This window comes from Eleutherodactylus coqui, chromosome 12, assembly GCF_035609145.1.
Source record: "Eleutherodactylus coqui strain aEleCoq1 chromosome 12, aEleCoq1.hap1, whole genome shotgun sequence".
Lineage (NCBI taxonomy): Eukaryota > Metazoa > Chordata > Amphibia > Anura > Eleutherodactylidae > Eleutherodactylus > Eleutherodactylus coqui.
Genome location: NC_089848.1, coordinates 119,424,665 through 119,445,645, shown reverse-complemented (window position 1 = coordinate 119,445,645; position 20,981 = coordinate 119,424,665). Strand labels below are relative to the sequence as shown.

The window sequence follows — 20,981 nt, the reverse complement described above, 5'->3', positions numbered from 1 at the left end:
TTATCAATGTGTAATGTGTAACGGCATTAGTTATGTGTACGGTATGGCAGTGTTATCAATGTGTAACGGCATTAGTTATGTGTACGGTATGGCAGTGTTATCAATGTGTAATGTGTAACGGCATTAGTTATGTGTACGGTATGGCAGTGTTATCAATGTGTAACGGCATTAGTTATGTGTACGGTATGGCAGTGTTATCAATGTGTAATGTGTAACGGCATTAGTTATGTGTACGGTATGGCAGTGTTATTAATGTGTAATGTGTAACGGCATTAGTTATGTGTACGGTATGGCAGTGTTATCAATGTGTAATGTGTAACGGCATTAGTTATGTGTACGGTATGGCAGTGTTATCAATGTGTAACGGCATTAGTTATGTGTACGGTATGGCAGTGTTATCAATGTGTAATGTGTAACGGCATTAGTTATGTGTACGGTATGGCAGTGTTATCAATGTGTAACGGCATTAGTTATGTGTACGGTATGGCAGTGTTATCAATGTGTAATGTGTAACGGCATTAGTTATGTGTACGGTATGGCAGTGTTATTAATGTGTAATGTGTAACGGCATTAGTTATGTGTACGGTATGGCAGTGTTATTAATGTGTAATGTGTAACGGCATTAGTTATGTGTACGGTATGGCAGTGTTATCAATGTGTAATGTGTAACGGCATTAGTTATGTGTACGGTATGGCAGTGTTATCAATGTGTAACGGCATTAGTTATGTGTACGGTATGGCAGTGTTATCAATGTGTAACGGCATTAGTTATGTGTACGGTATGGCAGTGTTATTAATGTGTAATGTGTAACGGCATTAGTTATGTGTACGGTATGGCAGTGTTATTAATGTGTAATGTGTAACGGCATTAGTTATGTGTACGGTATGGCAGTGTTATTAATGTGTAATGTGTAACGGCATTAGTTATGTGTACGGTATGGCAGTGTTATTAATGTGTAATGTGTAACGGCATTAGTTATGTGTACGGTATGGCAGTGTTATTAATGTGTAACGGCATTATTTATACACTACAATGACAAAACAATTTGGACACTGCAGAAAATCAGCAAATATGCGAATACTGAGTTTGCCGAACGGTCTGCTGGGAAGGGCATGGATAAAATAAAAAGCGGCTCATTTTGTAATAATTATTCATTCATCCGATCAACCCCTTGTGGGACGAACTGAAGCGACGGGTACGACACCGCCACCCACGCCCATCTTCACAACAATCTCTTCTCACAGCCTGGCACAAGGAATGGCGGTTATTCCTGCCCAGACTTACAGAGAACCTGTGGAGAGTCGGCCTCGATGTGCGGCCGCTGTAATACAAGCAGAAGGAGGGCGACACGTTACTGTATAGAAGAATAAAGCACTTTGTCTGAAAAACATGCAGCGTCCAAATCCTTGTCCATATAGTGTGTTTACAGTATGGCGGTGCTATTAATGTGTCATGTTCGGTGGCATTTTGTATAGTATGGCAGCACCATCTATGTACCCAGTTTAGTACATATCTAATCAAAATTATGTTTATTATTGAAGGTTTTGAAAGGTTTGAACCTCATGGTTCCCAATGGTAAGACTGTGGCCCTTGTGGGGAGCAGTGGTTGTGGAAAAAGTACAACAGTCCAGCTCCTTCAGAGATTCTACGACCCAGAAGAAGGCGCGGTAAGAGAGATTCTTTCTTTTTTTAAAATATTTTTCCAATAGAGATAGTGGAGGTATAAAAGAAAAAAGGAAGGAAGTGGAGCTACTCCGATGAAGATCCAGTGAGGTGATCGCTGGAGTAATTACTCCAATCTATAGTTTCTTATTTCCGTTTGTGGTGAAGAGAAATAGGTGCAACAAGTCCATGTGCGGCCAAATCAGCAACTGTGCAGTCTAGATAGGTTGGCCAGTGAGATAATGGGTAGAGGAGAAAAAGACGCTGATCGGGTGGCTCCACCTCTTTTAGAAAATGGCGCACATGCATGGATACTTAGAAAAAATGTTGCTTTATTTAAGAAAAAACAAAAAAAGATTTTTCATAAAAAGCAACACTTTCTTCTAAATATCCAAGCATGTGCACCATTTTCTAAAAGAGGTGGCGCCACCCGATCAGCGTCTTTTTCTTCTCTACCCTTTTTACTTTTCCAGGAATAAGTGGAGGATGGACCTTTGTGTCACAGTAATAATAGTAATAGCCCTCCTTATAGTCATGGATAGATTTCCACTGTGTACATGTATCTTCTCGTAGATCACTATTGATGGGCAAGATATTCGTAACTTGAATACCAGATACCTAAGAGAGATCATCGGTGTGGTGAGCCAGGAGCCCATCCTGTTTGATACCACTATAGCTGAGAATATCCGCTTTGGCCGAGAAAATGTCACCATGGAGGAAATTGTACAAGCCACGAAGGAAGCCAATGCCTACAACTTCATCATGAAGCTTCCAGATGTAAGGTCTCACTCGTTATGTTTTTCTATGTATAGGAATTTGATGCATGACAGTCTAATAGATTAATCCAACTATTCTGGGCACTTATGACTGGCATCAGCATGAGACCTACTACTCTCCATGATAGAGATGCTCTTCAATCCACTTATTGAGGGGGGGGGGGGGCACACAATCTTTTAAAAAAGCAGCAGAAGGGACAGTTGCTACTGTAGACCTCTTCAGAGAGGTCTATACTAGCCGCTGCCTCATTCTATTTCCTGAGTGCTATCCCAACAGGATACGCAATTCATCAAGGGACAGTTTATCTAGACTGTAAACACGGCCAGGATCAGTTTGTGGGACCTAGAAGGCACAGTAGAGTACTGTGAGCCTGATGTCCAATATGCTATATAATAACATGCTGTAGATGTTATATTGAATACGTGTTTGATAAATTTGCAGAGATTTGATACTCTCGTTGGAGAGAGAGGAACACAGCTTAGTGGAGGCCAGAAGCAAAGAATCGCCATTGCCAGAGCTCTGGTTCGGAACCCCAAAATTCTTCTTCTTGATGAGGCCACATCAGCTCTGGACACTGAAAGTGAAGCTGTTGTCCAGGCAGCTCTGGATAAGGTATTCAATGTGTTATGTTTCTGCCTCTTTAATGTATGTATCATAGGGTCTCACTGGCTGATATTTTGGCCTGACTAAACTTGTACAACTTATAGTCTTATTTGGATGACTGACCATTGAATTGATCTGCCTCTTAGCTCTTCACATTTGTTTTTGGTAGGCTAGAGAAGGTCGTACCACTATCGTCATTGCCCACCGATTGTCCACAATCCGGAACGCAGACACTATTGCTGGATTCTATGAAGGTGTCATAACCGAGCAAGGAGACCATGCAGAACTGATGAAAAAAGAGGGAATTTACTATAAGCTGGTCACTATGCAGGTTAGTGGAAGGTTAGGAACAGCGATGGCTACAGAACAAGGTTCAACACCGTACTTGAAAAGTTACTCATTGCAAGTCAGTCATGACATATTGTTATAATGTCCAAGGATCCATAAGACCGTGGCCCTTATGGCCCTTATTATAGCCGGGACTTGTTTTTGCAGTACAGCTTGTGCCATCAAGAGTGACCTCTGATCCTCAATTCAACCCTACAGGTTGTGCATCTTCAGAACAAAAGGTAAAGTCCAAAGACATATCCTTTATTAGTATACTATTAAAGTGCCACGGTCAGGGTCCACAACACGAAAGTATCCACTTACCAGTTACCATGTTAGTAGACTTCTTATCACAGCTTGTTGTGTGAGGGTGGAGATCCGACCTCTGGGACTCCCACTGATCTTGAGATCAGGGCTGTGGCGTACCCTAGAGTGTTATATAGCTGTGACCAAGATAATCGAACATGGAAACTCATGAGCAATCCTTATGTCTTGTAGACCCTGAAACCTTATTGGCTTTTATTGCTACATTAATAAAGGATATTTCAGTGCTGGACTTTACATTTAGTTCTGAAGATGCCTTTTTATTCTGTGGACCGGCAGCTGAAAGATCATATAGAGCGATGCACATGTTACTTTCACTGTGCAGCTTGTGGCCTGGTCTCATGTGGGTTAACCAGTGTTTATTGCAGTATGCATAGTGATGCGGAGATTGCATGGAGCGGCACTCAAGCATGGGCAATGCCAGTCTAACTCATTTCAATCAGCTGATGGGAATAGGCGAGTACAAGTGCTTGGCTATCTCCGGCAGTGTTATAGAAGATGAATGAAGCGGCATCAGGCATGCTTGGTCACCGCCGCATTCCAGCAGGGGTGCAGTGAGCCCGCAGTGCGGATGAGAGGGGGACATGAGACCCTCGTTCTCAGGATCAGTGCGGGTCTCAACACTAAAACCCCCATTAATCAGACTTTTATCTTGTGGAAAGGTAAAAAAAAAAGGCAATCTTGGGAATACCCCCCTAAGGACCCATTTAGATGAGTGTGTTTGATTTTGATCTGTGACAAACAGACCAATTTCAATCTGTGTGTGACCTTGTTGCATAAGCATCCGCTTCTTACTTATGTGTGTCATCCATATTATTTCAATTGCAAATCTGTTTTTAGCAAATATTTCATACAATGTAGTTTTGTAAACAGAAAATAGAGTTTTAACACTTGTTCTGCACTGTCAAATGGAGATAAATAGGGATGAGCGAGTATACTCACTAAGGCACTACTCGCTCGAGTAATGTGCCTTAGCCGAGTATCTCCCTGCTCGTCCCTGAAGATTCGGGGGCCGCCGCGGCTGACAGGTGAGTTGCGGCGGGGAGCAGGGGGGAGTGGGGGGGAAGAGAGGGAGAAAGAGATCTCCCCTCCGTTCCTCCCCGCTCTCCCCCGCCGCTCCCCGCCCCCTGCCGGCCCCCGAATCTTTAGGGACGAGCGGGGAGATACTCGGCTAAGGCACATTACTCGAGCGAGTAGTGCCTTAGCGAGTATACTCGCTCATCTCTAGAGATAAAGTAACATGGACCCGGAAGGAGGCCTAATTTTTTTTTCTCACATTGCTTAGCAATAATCACTTTTTTTTGTGCACCCATTGACCTGCATGGGGGACTTATGTCATGGAAATTGGGCAAGAGTAGGACATTCAGTGATATTTTTACACATTTCATCAGTCCATATAAAGGAAAACCGCACGTCGGCATGGCCCAATTGGCTGTAATGGGTCTGTGTGCTGTCTGATGGGAGTTGTGCCTGAGTTTCTCGGGCACAGCATGCAAAGGGATTGTGAATGCAGCCGTAGTCTTCCTTTCCACTCATAGACATTGCTACATATGCAAACTTATTTAGCTTTATTCATAACTCATGTAGGCATCAGTAGGAGTGACCGACTGCATATGTATGGCCATTTGATTTGTGCCTCCATTCTAAGATTGGAGGAGATCCGAACAGTCAAAACCCCAATAATACCTATCAAATCAATGTCATAAATATATTGTGTAACATGAAAGATATTTGGTCCCCCACATGATAGAATTTAACAGCTTTTATTCTCTGTCATTATCAGACAGTAGATGCTGAGGACAATAAAGAAATGGAGGGCATTGAAAAAAGCAAGGATCATGTAAACCGCGTTGATAGCAAGCTGATGAGGAGGAAGTCAAGTCGACACAGCAGTGTCAAGAAAGCATTAGAGGATGAAGAAGACCTAGAAAAGAATGACAAAGACGAAGTGAGTGCCAGGACCTACCAGCCTAAGAGTGATAGATGCTATTGTACTTGGAACTATTGAATTAGGAACATAAGGATAGGACTATCCTGGCAACATCGAGCTGCTTAAAAGAAACGGAACACCTTAGCAATCAATGTTTTCAATGAATCTAAAATGAAAAATGAAACAAGTTTGCAAATAGTGTTCATTGAAAATATCCTGCCATCTTGTGTCTACCCCTTCTATGCAGATGTCTAGATCTCCAATTGTACAGATGCAGTGATATCATGTTCCATCTGTCACTTACATCTTACTAAACATTAATTTGTAGGAAGTAAGGGACAAATGGACAGAAGTAGAAGGTTGTTGGATCAGACTACAGAGGGTTCATTTGTAGTCTGTTACCATGGAGACCTAAATCCGCTTAGAAGCTGTAAACACAATACAATATTTATAATGAAGAATATTTACAAACTTGCTTCACTTTTTAGGTTAGAAACATTGAAACAATAGGAAAGTTGGTTGTGAGGATGGACACCATACACTGTCAGGTTGTTTGCTCTATACATACCAATTAAGCTACATGGCAGGCTGTGATGTAACTCTCAGGTTACAGCTGTAGATTACCTCTTTGACCTTGCAAGATCACAAGCTCTGATTTCAGAGATATACTGAAAAAGGGGCTACAGCGTGTACAATAGGATAACATGTAAAACTAAGGCAACCAACGTTTTGGGGTATATAATGATATACTACAGATGGTCTGAAAATGCTTAAAGGGGCTGCTGCTCACCTGATTCACCCACATAAACAGAAACACACCTCAGCATTCACACACATTTAATATCTGCATAGAATTACACAATTTTTGTTTATACTAACCACATAAAAATGCAAGTTTCAGAGCACACATTTAGAACAAGGCATGTGGGCCCATCCACCATGATCCCCCTCACTGTCTAATATCTAATCTGTGTCTTCTCCCTTCCAGTTTCATCCCATTGCTTCTAGTTTTTCCTTGTACAGATGAGAATAGGGCTGATCCCTCTGCACTGTGACGGCCCTTCAGATATTTGTAGACAGCTATTAAGTCTCCTCTCAGCCTTCTCTTCTGCTAAACATTCCCAGATCCTTTAACCGTTCCTCATAGGACATGATTTGTAGACCACTCACCATCTTGGTAACTCTTCTCTGAACTTGCTCCAGTTTGTCTATGTCTTTTTTAAAGTGGGGTGCCCAGAACATATTTTCGAATATATTGCTTTTTCTAAAAAGATGAGACAACATGCCACACCCCCGCGACTCACTATCACAGATTCATGAACTGTATATAAAAGAGTGAACTCTGAGTAAGGTGTTATAGACACCACGTTCAACAGACTTATCCACATGCGATCTTTAGGGAAATTTAAAGCAGAAAGTGTATGCCAATAATCCACAAATCCTGGATGAATTTAAGGAAAACATAGCAAATACTTTCCACAACATCACTGTTGAAGAGCTGCAAGCACTCTCAGCCAACATGTTCTAATGTGCCCAGACGTGCATAGAAAAAAATGGAAATCACTTCCAGCATCTGTTGTAACATGAGTTAATCAATGAAGCTTTGGAAAAGAAAAATCCACTTGCTCGTTCTTCCTGTCGCAGTATTGTGAGAGGCAGGGTTACTTTTCTGTTGCTCATTCTGTGCAATAATGCCTTTCATTCAGATGAAAATGGTTTGATAAACTCTTGATGTTTCCCCTTCCCTATTCATATATTGGATATGTATATTTCAGGTTGAAAAGGTTCCAGCAGTCTCTTTTCTCAAAGTCATGAAGTACAACAAACCTGAATGGCCATATTTTGTGGTCGGGATCATTTGCGCCATTATAAACGGTGCTACACAGCCAGCATTTGCTATTATATTCTCAAAGATTATTGGGGTAAGTAAATAACTGCAGCTCACGTCTGGTATCTTCTATCACTACAGCTTACTTGTCTTTGCCGCACATCTCCTAGTACAGCAAAAGTCTGATCATCTAGAGACCTTTTTAAACTCAGAAGTAAATTTGCACACTGGACACTTAAGTAGTGAACTATTAGAACCCTTAAAGCCTATGGACACATTTGGGGAGCATTTTTTTATTTTTCACCTAAATGAAGGGCCACTGGACTGACGGCTTGTTCCCCTCTGCCCTCTCCTGTGAGGCTGGACTGACGGCTTGTTCCCCTCTGCCCTCTCCTGTGAGGCTGGACTGACGGCTTGTTCCCCTCTGCCCTCTCCTGTGAGGCTGGACTGACAGCTTGTTTCCCTCTGCCTTCTCCTGTGAGGCTGGACTGACGGCTTGTTCCCCTCTGCCCTCTCCTCTCCTGCACCTTCTTACCAGCCAATTTATGACCACAACAACTTTTACCTTTATGGTGGAAATATATTTACTGATACGATCATGAGAGGAGAGATCAGGGCTGAAAACTAAGTACAAATTACCAGTAATCGTTCAGTATAAGCACGGCCAACAACTGGACAATGAATGACAAGTTGTTCTCTTTGATTTGTCATTCACTTTATGCAGGCATATAAAATATTGTTCATCGTTCGCCAAGTAGTCTCATGTAAAAGGCAATCGTTCAGCAAACCATTTCCAGGCATTTCCAAATTTCCCAGACGGATCAACAATGCTGAAAAAATGTAAATAATTAGCTGAATAGATGTCATTGGAAAGCAAAGAACTCGTTCGCTCTTTCCAATGATTAATTGTGCCATCTGGAATACTGTGTTCAGTTCTGGAGACCTCACCTATAGAAAGACATTGATAACACAGAACGAGGCCCAAGAAGGCTACAAAAATGGGGGACGGTATCAAAACCAAAACTTAATGAAAACCTTTATATATGTTATACGTTACAGGAGGAGAGAAGGTAGAGAGGGGACATGATGGAAACCTTTATGTATGTTACAGGGGGAGAGAAGGGAGAGGAGGACATGATGGAAACCTTTATATATGTTACAGAAGGAGAGAAGGGAGAGGTAGACATGATGGAAACCTTTATATATGTTACAGGAGGAGAGAAGGGAGAGGAGGACATGATGGAAACCTTTATATATGTTACAGGAGGAGAGAAGGGTGAGGGGGACATGATGGAAATGTTTATATATGTTATAGAAGGGAGAGGGGGACAGGATGGAAACCTTTATATATGTTATAGAAGGGAGAGGGGGACAGGATGGAAACCTTTATATATGTTATAGAAGGGAGAGGGGGACAGGATGGAAACCTTTATATATGTTATAGGAGGAGAGAGGGGAGAGGAGGGACATGATGGAAACCTTTATATATGTTATAGAAGGGAGAGGGGGACAGGATGGAAACCTTTATATATGTTATAGGAGGAGAAAGGGGAGAGGAGGGACATGATGGAAACCTTTATATATGTTAGAGGAGGAGAGAAGGGAGAGGGGGACATAATGGAAACCTTTATATATGTTATAGGAGGAGAGGAGGACATGATGGAAACCTTTATATATGTTATAGGAGGAGAAGGGAGAGAGGGGAGGACATGAAGGAAACCTTTATATATATTACAGGAGGAGAGAAGGGAGAGGGGGACATGATGGAAACCTTTATATATGTTACACGAGGAGAGAAGGGAGAGGGGGACATGATGGAAACCTTTATATATATGTTACAGGAGGAAAGAAGGGAGAGGGGGACATGATGGAAACCTTTATAAATATGTTACAGGAGGAAAGAAGGGAGAGGGGGACATGATGGAAACCTTTATATATATGTTACAGGAGGAGAGAAGGGAGAGGGGGACATGATGGAAACCTTTATATATGTTACAGGAGGAGAGAAGGGAGAGGAGGACATGATGGAAACCTTTATATATGTTACAGGAGGAGAGAAGGGAGAGGAGGCCATAATGGAAACCTTTATATATGTTACAGGAGGAGGGAAGGGAGAGGGGGACATGATGGAAACCTTTATATATGTTACAGGAGGAAAGAAGGGAGAGGAGGACATGATGGAAACCTTTATATATGTTACAGGAGGAGAGAAGGGAGAGAAGGACATGATGGAAACCTTTATGTATGTTATAGAAGGGAGAGGAGGACATGATGGAAACCTTTATATATGTTACAGAAGGGAGAAGGGAGAGGAGGACATGATGGAAACCTTTATATATGTTACTGGAGGAAAGAATGGAGAGGGGGACATGATGGAAACCATTATATATGTTACAGGAGGAGAGAAGGGAGAGGGAGACATGAAGGAAACCTTTATATATGTTATAGGAGGAGAGGAGGACATGATGGAAACCTTTATATATATTACAGGAGGAGAGAAGGGAGAGGGGGACATGATGGAAACCTTTATATATGTTACAGGAGGAGAAGGGAGAGGAGGGCATGATGGAAACCTTTATATATGTTACAGGAGGGGCGAAGGAAGAGGGAGACATGAAGGAAACCTTTATATATGTTATAGGAGGAGAGGAGGACATGATGGAAACCTTTATATATATTACAGGAGGACAGAAGGGAGAGGGGGACATGATGGAAACCTTTATATATGTTACAGCAGGAGAGAAGGGAGAGAGGAGGACATGATGGAAACCTTTATATATGTTAGAGGAGGAGAGAAGGGAGAGGAGGACATGATGGAAACCTTTACATATGTTACAGGAGGAGAGAAGGAAGAGGAGGACATAATGGAAACCTTTATATATGTTACAGGAGGAGGGAAGGGAGAGGGGGACATGATGGAAACCTTTATATATGTTACAGAAGGGAGAAGGGAGAGGAGGGACATGATGGAAACCTTTATATATATTACAGGAGGAGAGAAGGGAGAGGGGGACATGATGGAAACCATTATATATGTTACAGGAGGAGAGAAGGGAGAGGGGGACATGATGGAAACCTTTATATATGTTACAGGAGTAGAGAAGGGAGAGGAGGACATGATGGAAACCTTTATATATGTTACAGGAGGAGAGAAGGGAGAGGGGGACATGATGGAAACCTTTATATATGTTACAGGAGGAGAGAAGGGAGAGGAGGACATGATGGAAACCTTTATATATGTTACAGGAGGAGAGAAGGGAGAGGGGGACATGATGGAAACCTTTATATATGTTACAGGAGGAGAGAAGGGAGAGGAGGACACGATGGAAACCTTTATATATGTTATAGGAGGAGAAGGGAGAGAGAGGAGGACATGATGGAAACCTTTATATATATTACAGGAGGAGAGAAGGGAGAGGGGGACATGATGGAAACCTTTATATATGTTACACGAGGAGAGAAGGGAGAGGGGGACATGATGGAAACCTTTATATATATGTTACAGGAGTAAAGAAGGGAGAGGGGGACATGATGGAAACCTTTATATATATATTACAGGAGGAAAGAAGGGAGAGGGGGACATGATGGAAACCTTCATATATATGTTACAGGAGGAGAGAAGGGAAAGGGGGACATGATGGAAACCATTATATATGTTACAGGAGGGGAGAAGGAAGAGGGGGACATGAAGGAAACTTTTATATATGTTACAGGAGGAGAGGAGGACATGATGGAAACCTTTATATATATTACAGGAGGAGAGAAGGGAGAGGGGGACATGATGGAAACCTTTATATATGTTACAGGAGGAGAGAAGGGAGAGGAGGACATGATGGAAACCTTTATATATGTTACTGGAGGAAAGAATGGAGAGGGGGACATGATGGAAACCATTATATATGTTATAGGAGGGGAGAAGGGAGAGGGGGACACGAAGGAAACCTTTATATATGTTACAGAAGGGAGAAGGGAGAGGAGGACATGATGGAAACCTTCATATATGTTATAGGAGGAGAGAAGGGAAGGAGGACATGATGGAAACCTTTATATATGTTACAGGAGGAGAGAAGGGAGAGAAGGACATGATGGAAGCCTTTATATATGTTACAGAAGGGAGAGGGGGACATGAAGGAAACCTTTATATATGTTACTGGAGGAAAGAATGGAGAGGGGGACATGATGGAAACCATTATATATGTTACAGGAGGGGAGAAGGGAGAGGGGGACATGATGGAAACCTTTATATATGTTACAGAAGGGAGAAGGGAGAGGAGGACATGATGGAAACCTTCATATATGTTATAGGAGGAGAGAAGGGAGAGGAGGACATGATGGAAACCTTTATATATGTTATAGGAGGAGAGAAGGGAGAGGAGGACATGATGGAAACCTTTATATATGTTACAGGAGGAGAGAAGGGAGAGGGGGACATGATGGAAACCATTATATATGTTACAGGAGGAGAGAAGGGAGAGGAGGACATGATGGAAACCTTTATATATGTTACAGGAGGAGAGAAGGGAGAGGAGGACATGATGGAAACCTTTATATATGTTACAGAAGGGAGAAGGGAGAGGAGGACATGATGGAAACCTTTATATATGTTACAGGAGGACAGAAGGGAGAGGGGGACATGATGGAAACCTTTATATATGTTAGAGGAGGAGAGAAGGGAGAGGAGGACATGATGGAAACCTTTATATATGTTACAGGAGGAGAGAAGGGAGAGGGGGACATGATGGAAACCTTTATATATGTTACAGGAGGAGAGAAGGGAGAGGGGGACATGATGGAAACCATTATATATGTTACAGGAGGAGAGAAGGGAGAGGAGGACATGATGAAAACCTTTATATATGTTACAGGAGGAGAGAAGGGAGAGGAGGACATGATGGAAACCTTTACATATGTTACAGGAGGAGAGAAGGGAGAGGAGGCCATAATGGAAACCTTTATATATGTTACAGGAGGAGGGAAGGGAGAGGGGGACATGATGGAAACCTTTATATATGTTACAGGAGGAGAGAAGGGAGAGGAGGACATGATGGAAACCTTTATATATGTTACAGGAGGAGAGAAGGGAGAGAAGGACATGATGGAAACCTTTATGTATGTTATAGAAGGGAGAGGAGGACATGATGGAAACCTTTATATATGTTACAGAAGGGAGAAGGGAGAGGAGGACATGATGGAAACCTTTATATATGTTACTGGAGGAAAGAATGGAGAGGGGGACATGATGGAAACCATTATATATGTTACAGGAGGGGAGAAGGGAGAGGGGGACATGAAGGAAACCTTTATATATGTTACAGAAGGGAGAAGGGAGAGGAGGACATGATGGAAACCTTCATATATGTTATAGGAGGAGAGAAGGGAAGGAGGACATGATGGAAACCTTTATATATGTTACAGGAGGAGAGAAGGGAGAGGAGGACATGATGGAAACCTTTATATATGTTACAGAAGGGAGAGGGGGGCATGAAGGAAACCTTTATATATGTTACATGAGGGGAGAAGGGAGAGGGGGATATGAAGGAAACCTTTATATATGTTACAGGAGGAGAGAAGGGAGAGGGGGACATGATGGAAACCTTTATATATGTTACAGGAGGAGAGAAGGGAGAGGAGGACATGATGGAAACCTTTATATATGTTACAGGAGGAGAGAAGGGAGAGGGGGACATGATGGAAACCTTTATATATGTTACAGGAGGAGAGAAGGGAGAGGAGGACACGATGGAAACCTTTATATATGTTATAGGAGGAGAAGGGAGAGAGAGGAGGACATGATGGAAACCTTTATATATATTACAGGAGGAGAGAAGGGAGAGGGGGACATGATGGAAACCTTTATATATGTTACACGAGGAGAGAAGGGAGAGGGGGACATGATGGAAACCTTTATATATATGTTACAGGAGTAAAGAAGGGAGAGGGGGACATGATGGAAACCTTTATATATATATTACAGGAGGAAAGAAGGGAGAGGGGGACATGATGGAAACCTTCATATATATGTTACAGGAGGAGAGAAGGGAAAGGGGGACATGATGGAAACCATTATATATGTTACAGGAGGGGAGAAGGAAGAGGGGGACATGAAGGAAACTTTTATATATGTTACAGGAGGAGAGGAGGACATGATGGAAACCTTTATATATATTACAGGAGGAGAGAAGGGAGAGGGGGACATGATGGAAACCTTTATATATGTTACAGAAGGAGAGAAGGGAGAGGGAGACATGATGGAAACCTTTATATATGTTACAGGAGGAGAGAAGGGAGAGGAGGACATGATGGAAACCTTTATATATGTTACAGGAGGAGAGAAGGGTGAGGGGGACATGATGGAAATGTTTATATATGTTATAGAAGGGAGAGGGGGACAGGATGGAAACCTTTATATATGTTATAGAAGGGAGAGGGGGACAGGATGGAAACCTTTATATATGTTATAGAAGGGAGAGGGGGACAGGATGGAAACCTTTATATATGTTATAGGAGGAGAGAGGGGAGAGGAGGGACATGATGGAAACCTTTATATATGTTATAGAAGGGAGAGGGGGACAGGATGGAAACCTTTATATATGTTATAGGAGGAGAAAGGGGAGAGGAGGGACATGATGGAAACCTTTATATATGTTAGAGGAGGAGAGAAGGGAGAGGGGGACATAATGGAAACCTTTATATATGTTATAGGAGGAGAGGAGGACATGATGGAAACCTTTATATATGTTATAGGAGGAGAAGGGAGAGAGGGGAGGACATGAAGGAAACCTTTATATATATTACAGGAGGAGAGAAGGGAGAGGGGGACATGATGGAAACCTTTATATATGTTACACGAGGAGAGAAGGGAGAGGGGGACATGATGGAAACCTTTATATATATGTTACAGGAGGAAAGAAGGGAGAGGGGGACATGATGGAAACCTTTATAAATATGTTACAGGAGGAGAGAAGGGAGAGGGGGACATGATGGAAACCTTTATATATATGTTACAGGAGGAGAGAAGGGAGAGGGGGACATGATGGAAACCTTTATATATGTTACAGGAGGAGAGAAGGGAGAGGAGGACATGATGGAAACCTTTATATATGTTACAGGAGGAGAGAAGGGAGAGGAGGCCATAATGGAAACCTTTATATATGTTACAGGAGGAGGGAAGGGAGAGGGGGACATGATGGAAACCTTTATATATGTTACAGGAGGAAAGAAGGGAGAGGAGGACATGATGGAAACCTTTATATATGTTACAGGAGGAGAGAAGGGAGAGAAGGACATGATGGAAACCTTTATGTATGTTATAGAAGGGAGAGGAGGACATGATGGAAACCTTTATATATGTTACAGAAGGGAGAAGGGAGAGGAGGACATGATGGAAACCTTTATATATGTTACTGGAGGAAAGAATGGAGAGGGGGACATGATGGAAACCATTATATATGTTACAGGAGGAGAGAAGGGAGAGGGAGACATGAAGGAAACCTTTATATATGTTATAGGAGGAGAGGAGGACATGATGGAAACCTTTATATATATTACAGGAGGAGAGAAGGGAGAGGGGGACATGATGGAAACCTTTATATATGTTACAGGAGGAGAAGGGAGAGGAGGGCATGATGGAAACCTTTATATATGTTACAGGAGGGGCGAAGGAAGAGGGAGACATGAAGGAAACCTTTATATATGTTATAGGAGGAGAGGAGGACATGATGGAAACCTTTATATATATTACAGGAGGACAGAAGGGAGAGGGGGACATGATGGAAACCTTTATATATGTTACAGCAGGAGAGAAGGGAGAGAGGAGGACATGATGGAAACCTTTATATATGTTAGAGGAGGAGAGAAGGGAGAGGAGGACATGATGGAAACCTTTACATATGTTACAGGAGGAGAGAAGGAAGAGGAGGACATAATGGAAACCTTTATATATGTTACAGGAGGAGGGAAGGGAGAGGGGGACATGATGGAAACCTTTATATATGTTACAGAAGGGAGAAGGGAGAGGAGGGACATGATGGAAACCTTTATATATATTACAGGAGGAGAGAAGGGAGAGGGGGACATGATGGAAACCATTATATATGTTACAGGAGGAGAGAAGGGAGAGGGGGACATGATGGAAACCTTTATATATGTTACAGGAGTAGAGAAGGGAGAGGAGGACATGATGGAAACCTTTATATATGTTACAGGAGGAGAGAAGGGAGAGGGGGACATGATGGAAACCTTTATATATGTTACAGGAGGAGAGAAGGGAGAGGAGGACATGATGGAAACCTTTATATATGTTACAGGAGGAGAGAAGGGAGAGGGGGACATGATGGAAACCTTTATATATGTTACAGGAGGAGAGAAGGGAGAGGAGGACACGATGGAAACCTTTATATATGTTATGGGAGGAGAAGGGAGAGAGAGGAGGACATGATGGAAACCTTTATATATATTACAGGAGGAGAGAAGGGAGAGGGGGACATGATGGAAACCTTTATATATGTTACACGAGGAGAGAAGGGAGAGGGGGACATGATGGAAACCTTTATATATATGTTACAGGAGTAAAGAAGGGAGAGGGGGACATGATGGAAACCTTTATATATATATTACAGGAGGAAAGAAGGGAGAGGGGGACATGATGGAAACCTTCATATATATGTTACAGGAGGAGAGAAGGGAAAGGGGGACATGATGGAAACCATTATATATGTTACAGGAGGGGAGAAGGAAGAGGGGGACATGAAGGAAACTTTTATATATGTTACAGGAGGAGAGGAGGACATGATGGAAACCTTTATATATATTACAGGAGGAGAGAAGGGAGAGGGGGACATGATGGAAACCTTTATATATGTTACAGGAGGAGAGAAGGGAGAGGAGGACATGATGGAAACCTTTATATATGTTACTGGAGGAAAGAATGGAGAGGGGGACATGATGGAAACCATTATATATGTTATAGGAGGGGAGAAGGGAGAGGGGGACACGAAGGAAACCTTTATATATGTTACAGAAGGGAGAAGGGAGAGGAGGACATGATGGAAACCTTCATATATGTTATAGGAGGAGAGAAGGGAAGGAGGACATGATGGAAACCTTTATATATGTTACAGGAGGAGAGAAGGGAGAGAAGGACATGATGGAAACCTTTATATATGTTACAGAAGGGAGAGGGGGACATGAAGGAAACCTTTATATATGTTACTGGAGGAAAGAATGGAGAGGGGGACATGATGGAAACCATTATATATGTTACAGGAGGGGAGAAGGGAGAGGGGGACATGATGGAAACCTTTATATATGTTACAGAAGGGAGAAGGGAGAGGAGGACATGATGGAAACCTTCATATATGTTATAGGAGGAGAGAAGGGAGAGGAGGACATGATGGAAACCTTTATATATGTTATAGGAGGAGAGAAGGGAGAGGAGGACATGATGGAAACCTTTATATATGTTACAGGAGGAGAGAAGGGAGAGGGGGACATGATGGAAACCATTATATATGTTACAGGAGGAGAGAAGGGAGAGGAGGACATGATGGAAACCTTTATATATGTTACAGGAGGAGAGAAGGGAGAGGAGGACATGATGGAAACCTTTATATATGTTACAGAAGGGAGAAGGGAGAGGAGGACATGATGGAAACCTTTATATATGTTACAGGAGGACAGAAGGGAGAGGGGGACATGATGGAAACCTTTATATATGTTAGAGGAGGAGAGAAGGGAGAGGAGGACATGATGGAAACCTTTATATATGTTACAGGAGGAGAGAAGGGAGAGGGGGACATGATGGAAACCTTTATATATGTTACAGGAGGAGAGAAGGGAGAGGGGGACATGATGGAAACCATTATATATGTTACAGGAGGAGAGAAGGGAGAGGAGGACATGATGAAAACCTTTATATATGTTACAGGAGGAGAGAAGGGAGAGGAGGCCATAATGGAAACCTTTATATATGTTACAGGAGGAGGGAAGGGAGAGGGGGACATGATGGAAACCTTTATATATGTTACAGGAGGAGAGAAGGGAGAGGAGGACATGATGGAAACCTTTATATATGTTACAGGAGGAGAGAAGGGAGAGAAGGACATGATGGAAACCTTTATGTATGTTATAGAAGGGAGAGGAGGACATGATGGAAACCTTTATATATGTTACAGAAGGGAGAAGGGAGAGGAGGACATGATGGAAACCTTTATATATGTTACTGGAGGAAAGAATGGAGAGGGGGACATGATGGAAACCATTATATATGTTACAGGAGGGGAGAAGGGAGAGGGGGACATGAAGGAAACCTTTATATATGTTACAGAAGGGAGAAGGGAGAGGAGGACATGATGGAAACCTTCATATATGTTATAGGAGGAGAGAAGGGAAGGAGGACATGATGGAAACCTTTATATATGTTACAGGAGGAGAGAAGGGAGAGGAGGACATGATGGAAACCTTTATATATGTTACAGAAGGGAGAGGGGGGCATGAAGGAAACCTTTATATATGTTACATGAGGGGAGAAGGGAGAGGGGGATATGAAGGAAACCTTTATATATGTTACAGAAGGGAGAAGGGAGAGGAGGACATGATGGAAACCTTTATATATGTTATAGGAGGAGAGAAGGGAGAGGAGGACATGATGGAAACCTTTATATATGTTACAGGAGGAGAGAAGGGAGAGGGGGACATGATGGAAACCATTATATATGTTACAGGAGGAGAGAAGGAAGAGGGAGACATGATGGAAACCTTTATATATGTTACAGGAGTAGAGAAGGGAGAGGAGGACATCATGGAAACCTTTATATATGTTACAGGAGGAGAGAAGGGAGAGGGGGACATGATGGGAACCTTTATATATGTTACAGGAGGAGAGAAGGGAGAGGGGGACATGAGGGAAACCTTTATATATGTTACAGGAGGAGAGAAGGGAGAGGGGGACATGATGGAAACCTTTATATATGTTACAGGAGGAGAGAAGGGAGAGGAGGACATGATGGAAACCTTTATGTATGTTATAGAAGGGAGAGGAGGACATGATGGAAACCTTTATATATGTTACAGAAGGGAGAAGGGAGAGGAGGACATGATGGAAACCTTTATATATGTTACAGGAGGACAGAAGGGAGAGGGGGACATGATGGAAACCTTTATATATGTTACAGGAGAAGAGAAGGGAGAGGGGGACATGATGGAAACCATTATATATGTTACAGGAGGAGAGAAGGGAGAGGAGGACATGATGAAAACCTTTATATATGTTACAGGAGGAGAGAAGGGAGAGGAGGACATGATGGAAACCTTTACATGTGTTACAGGAGGAGAGAAGGGAGAGGAGGCCATAATGGAAACCTTTATATATGTTACAGGAGGAGGGAAGGGAGAGGGGGACATGATGGAAACCTTTATATATGTTACAGGAGGAGAGAAGGGAGAGGAGGACATGATGGAAACCTTTATATATGTTACAGGAGGAGAGAAGGGAGAGGAGGACATAATGGAAACCTTTATATATGTTACAGGAGGAGGGAAAGGAGAGGGGGACATGATGGAAACCTTTATATATGTTACAGAAAGGAGAAGGGAGAGGAGGGACATGATGGAAACCTTTATATATGTTACAGGAGGAGAGAAGGGAGAGGGGGACATGATGGAAACCATTATATATGTTACAGGAGGAGAGAAGGGAGAGGGAGACATGATGGAAACCTTTATATATGTTACAGGAGAAGAGAAGGGAGAGGAGGACATGATGGAAACCTTTATATATGTTATAGGAGGAGAGAAGGGAGAGGGGGACATGATGGAAACCTTTATATATGTTACAGGAGGAGAGAAGGGAGAGGAGGACATGATGGAAACCTTTATATATGTTACAGGAGGAGAGAAGGGAGAGGGGGACATGATGGAAACCTTTATATATGTTACAGGAGGAGAGAAGGGAGAGGAGGACATGATGGAAACCTTTATATATGTTACAGGAGGAGAGAAGGGAGAGGAGGACATGATGGAAACCTTTATATATGTTACAGAAGGAGAGAAGGGAGAGGGAGACATGATGGAAACCTTTATATATGTTACAGGAGTAGAGAAGGGAGAGGAGGACATGATGAAAACCTTTATATATGTTACAGGAGGAGAGAAGGGAGAGGAGGACATGATGGAAACCTTTACATATGTTACAGGAGGAGAGAAGGGAGAGGAGGCCATAATGGAAACCTTTATATATGTTACAGGAGGAGGGAAGGGAGAGGGGGACATGATGGAAACCTTTATATATGTTACAGGAGGAAAGAAGGGAGAGGAGGACATGATGGAAACCTTTATATATGTTACAGGAGGAGAGAAGGGAGAGAAGGACATGATGGAAACCTTTATGTATGTTATATAAGGGAGAGGAGGACATGATGGAAACCTTTATATATGTTACTGGAGGAAAGAATGGAGAGGGGGACATGATGGAAACCATTATATATGTTACAGGAGGGGAGAAGGGAGAGGGGGACATGAAGGAAACCTTTATATATGTTACAGAAGGGAGAAGGGAGAGGAGGACATGATGGAAACCTTCATATATGTTATAGGAGGAGAGAAGGGAAGGAGGACATGATGGAAACCTTTATATATGTTACAGGAGGAGAGAAGGGAGAGGAGGACATGATGGAAACCTTTATATATGTTACAGAAGGGAGAGGGGGGCATGAAGGAAACCTTTATATATGTTACATGAGGGGAGAAGGGAGAGGGGGATATGAAGGAAACCTTTATATATGTTACAGAAGGGAGAAGGGAGAGGAGGACATGATGGAAACCTTTATATATGTTATAGGAGGAGAGAAGGGAGAGGAGGACATGATGGAAACCTTTATATATGTTACAGGAGGAGAGAAGGGAGAGGAGGACATGATGGAAACCTTTATATATGTTACAGGAGGAGAGAAGGGAGAGGGGGACATGATGGAAACCATTATATATGTTACAGGAGGAGAGAAGGAAGAGGGAGACATGATGGAAACCTTTATATATGTTACAGGAGTAGAGAAGGGAGAGGAGGACATGATGGAAACCTTTATATATGTTACAGGAGGAGAGAAGGGAGAGGGGGACATGATGGGAACCTTTATATATGTTACAGGAGGAGAGAAGGGAGAGGAGGACATGATGGAAACCTTTCTATATGTTACAGGAGGAGAGAAGGGAGAGGGGGACATGAGGGAAACCTTTATATATGTTACAGGAGGAGAGAAGGGAGAGGGGGACATGATGGAAACCTTTATATATGTTACAGGAGGAGAGAAGGGAGAGGAGGACATGATGGAAACCTTTATGTATGTTATAGAAGGGAGAGGAGGACATGATGGAAACCTTTATATATGTTACAGAAGGGAGAAGGGAGAGGAGGACATGATGGAAACCTTTATATATGTTACAGGAGGACAGAAGGGAGAGGGGGACATGATGGAAACCTTTATATATGTTACAGGAGGAGAGAAGGGAGAGAGGAGGACATGATGGAAACCTTT

General features: G+C 42.6%; 1 protein-coding gene across 1 annotated transcript in view; it reads left to right on the top strand.

Moving 5' to 3' along the window:
- The window catches only part of ABCB1 (ATP binding cassette subfamily B member 1), a 77,565-nt gene that overhangs the window by 37,038 nt on the left and 19,546 nt on the right, over window positions 1-20,981 (top strand). Inside the window, exons 12-17 of the mRNA XM_066585254.1 lie at window positions 1,543-1,668; window positions 2,237-2,440; window positions 2,882-3,052; window positions 3,213-3,374; window positions 5,478-5,642; window positions 7,400-7,546. Of these exons, the coding sequence (XP_066441351.1) occupies window positions 1,543-1,668; window positions 2,237-2,440; window positions 2,882-3,052; window positions 3,213-3,374; window positions 5,478-5,642; window positions 7,400-7,546 (975 nt within the window). The remainder of the gene's footprint in view (window positions 1-1,542; window positions 1,669-2,236; window positions 2,441-2,881; window positions 3,053-3,212; window positions 3,375-5,477; window positions 5,643-7,399; window positions 7,547-20,981) is intronic.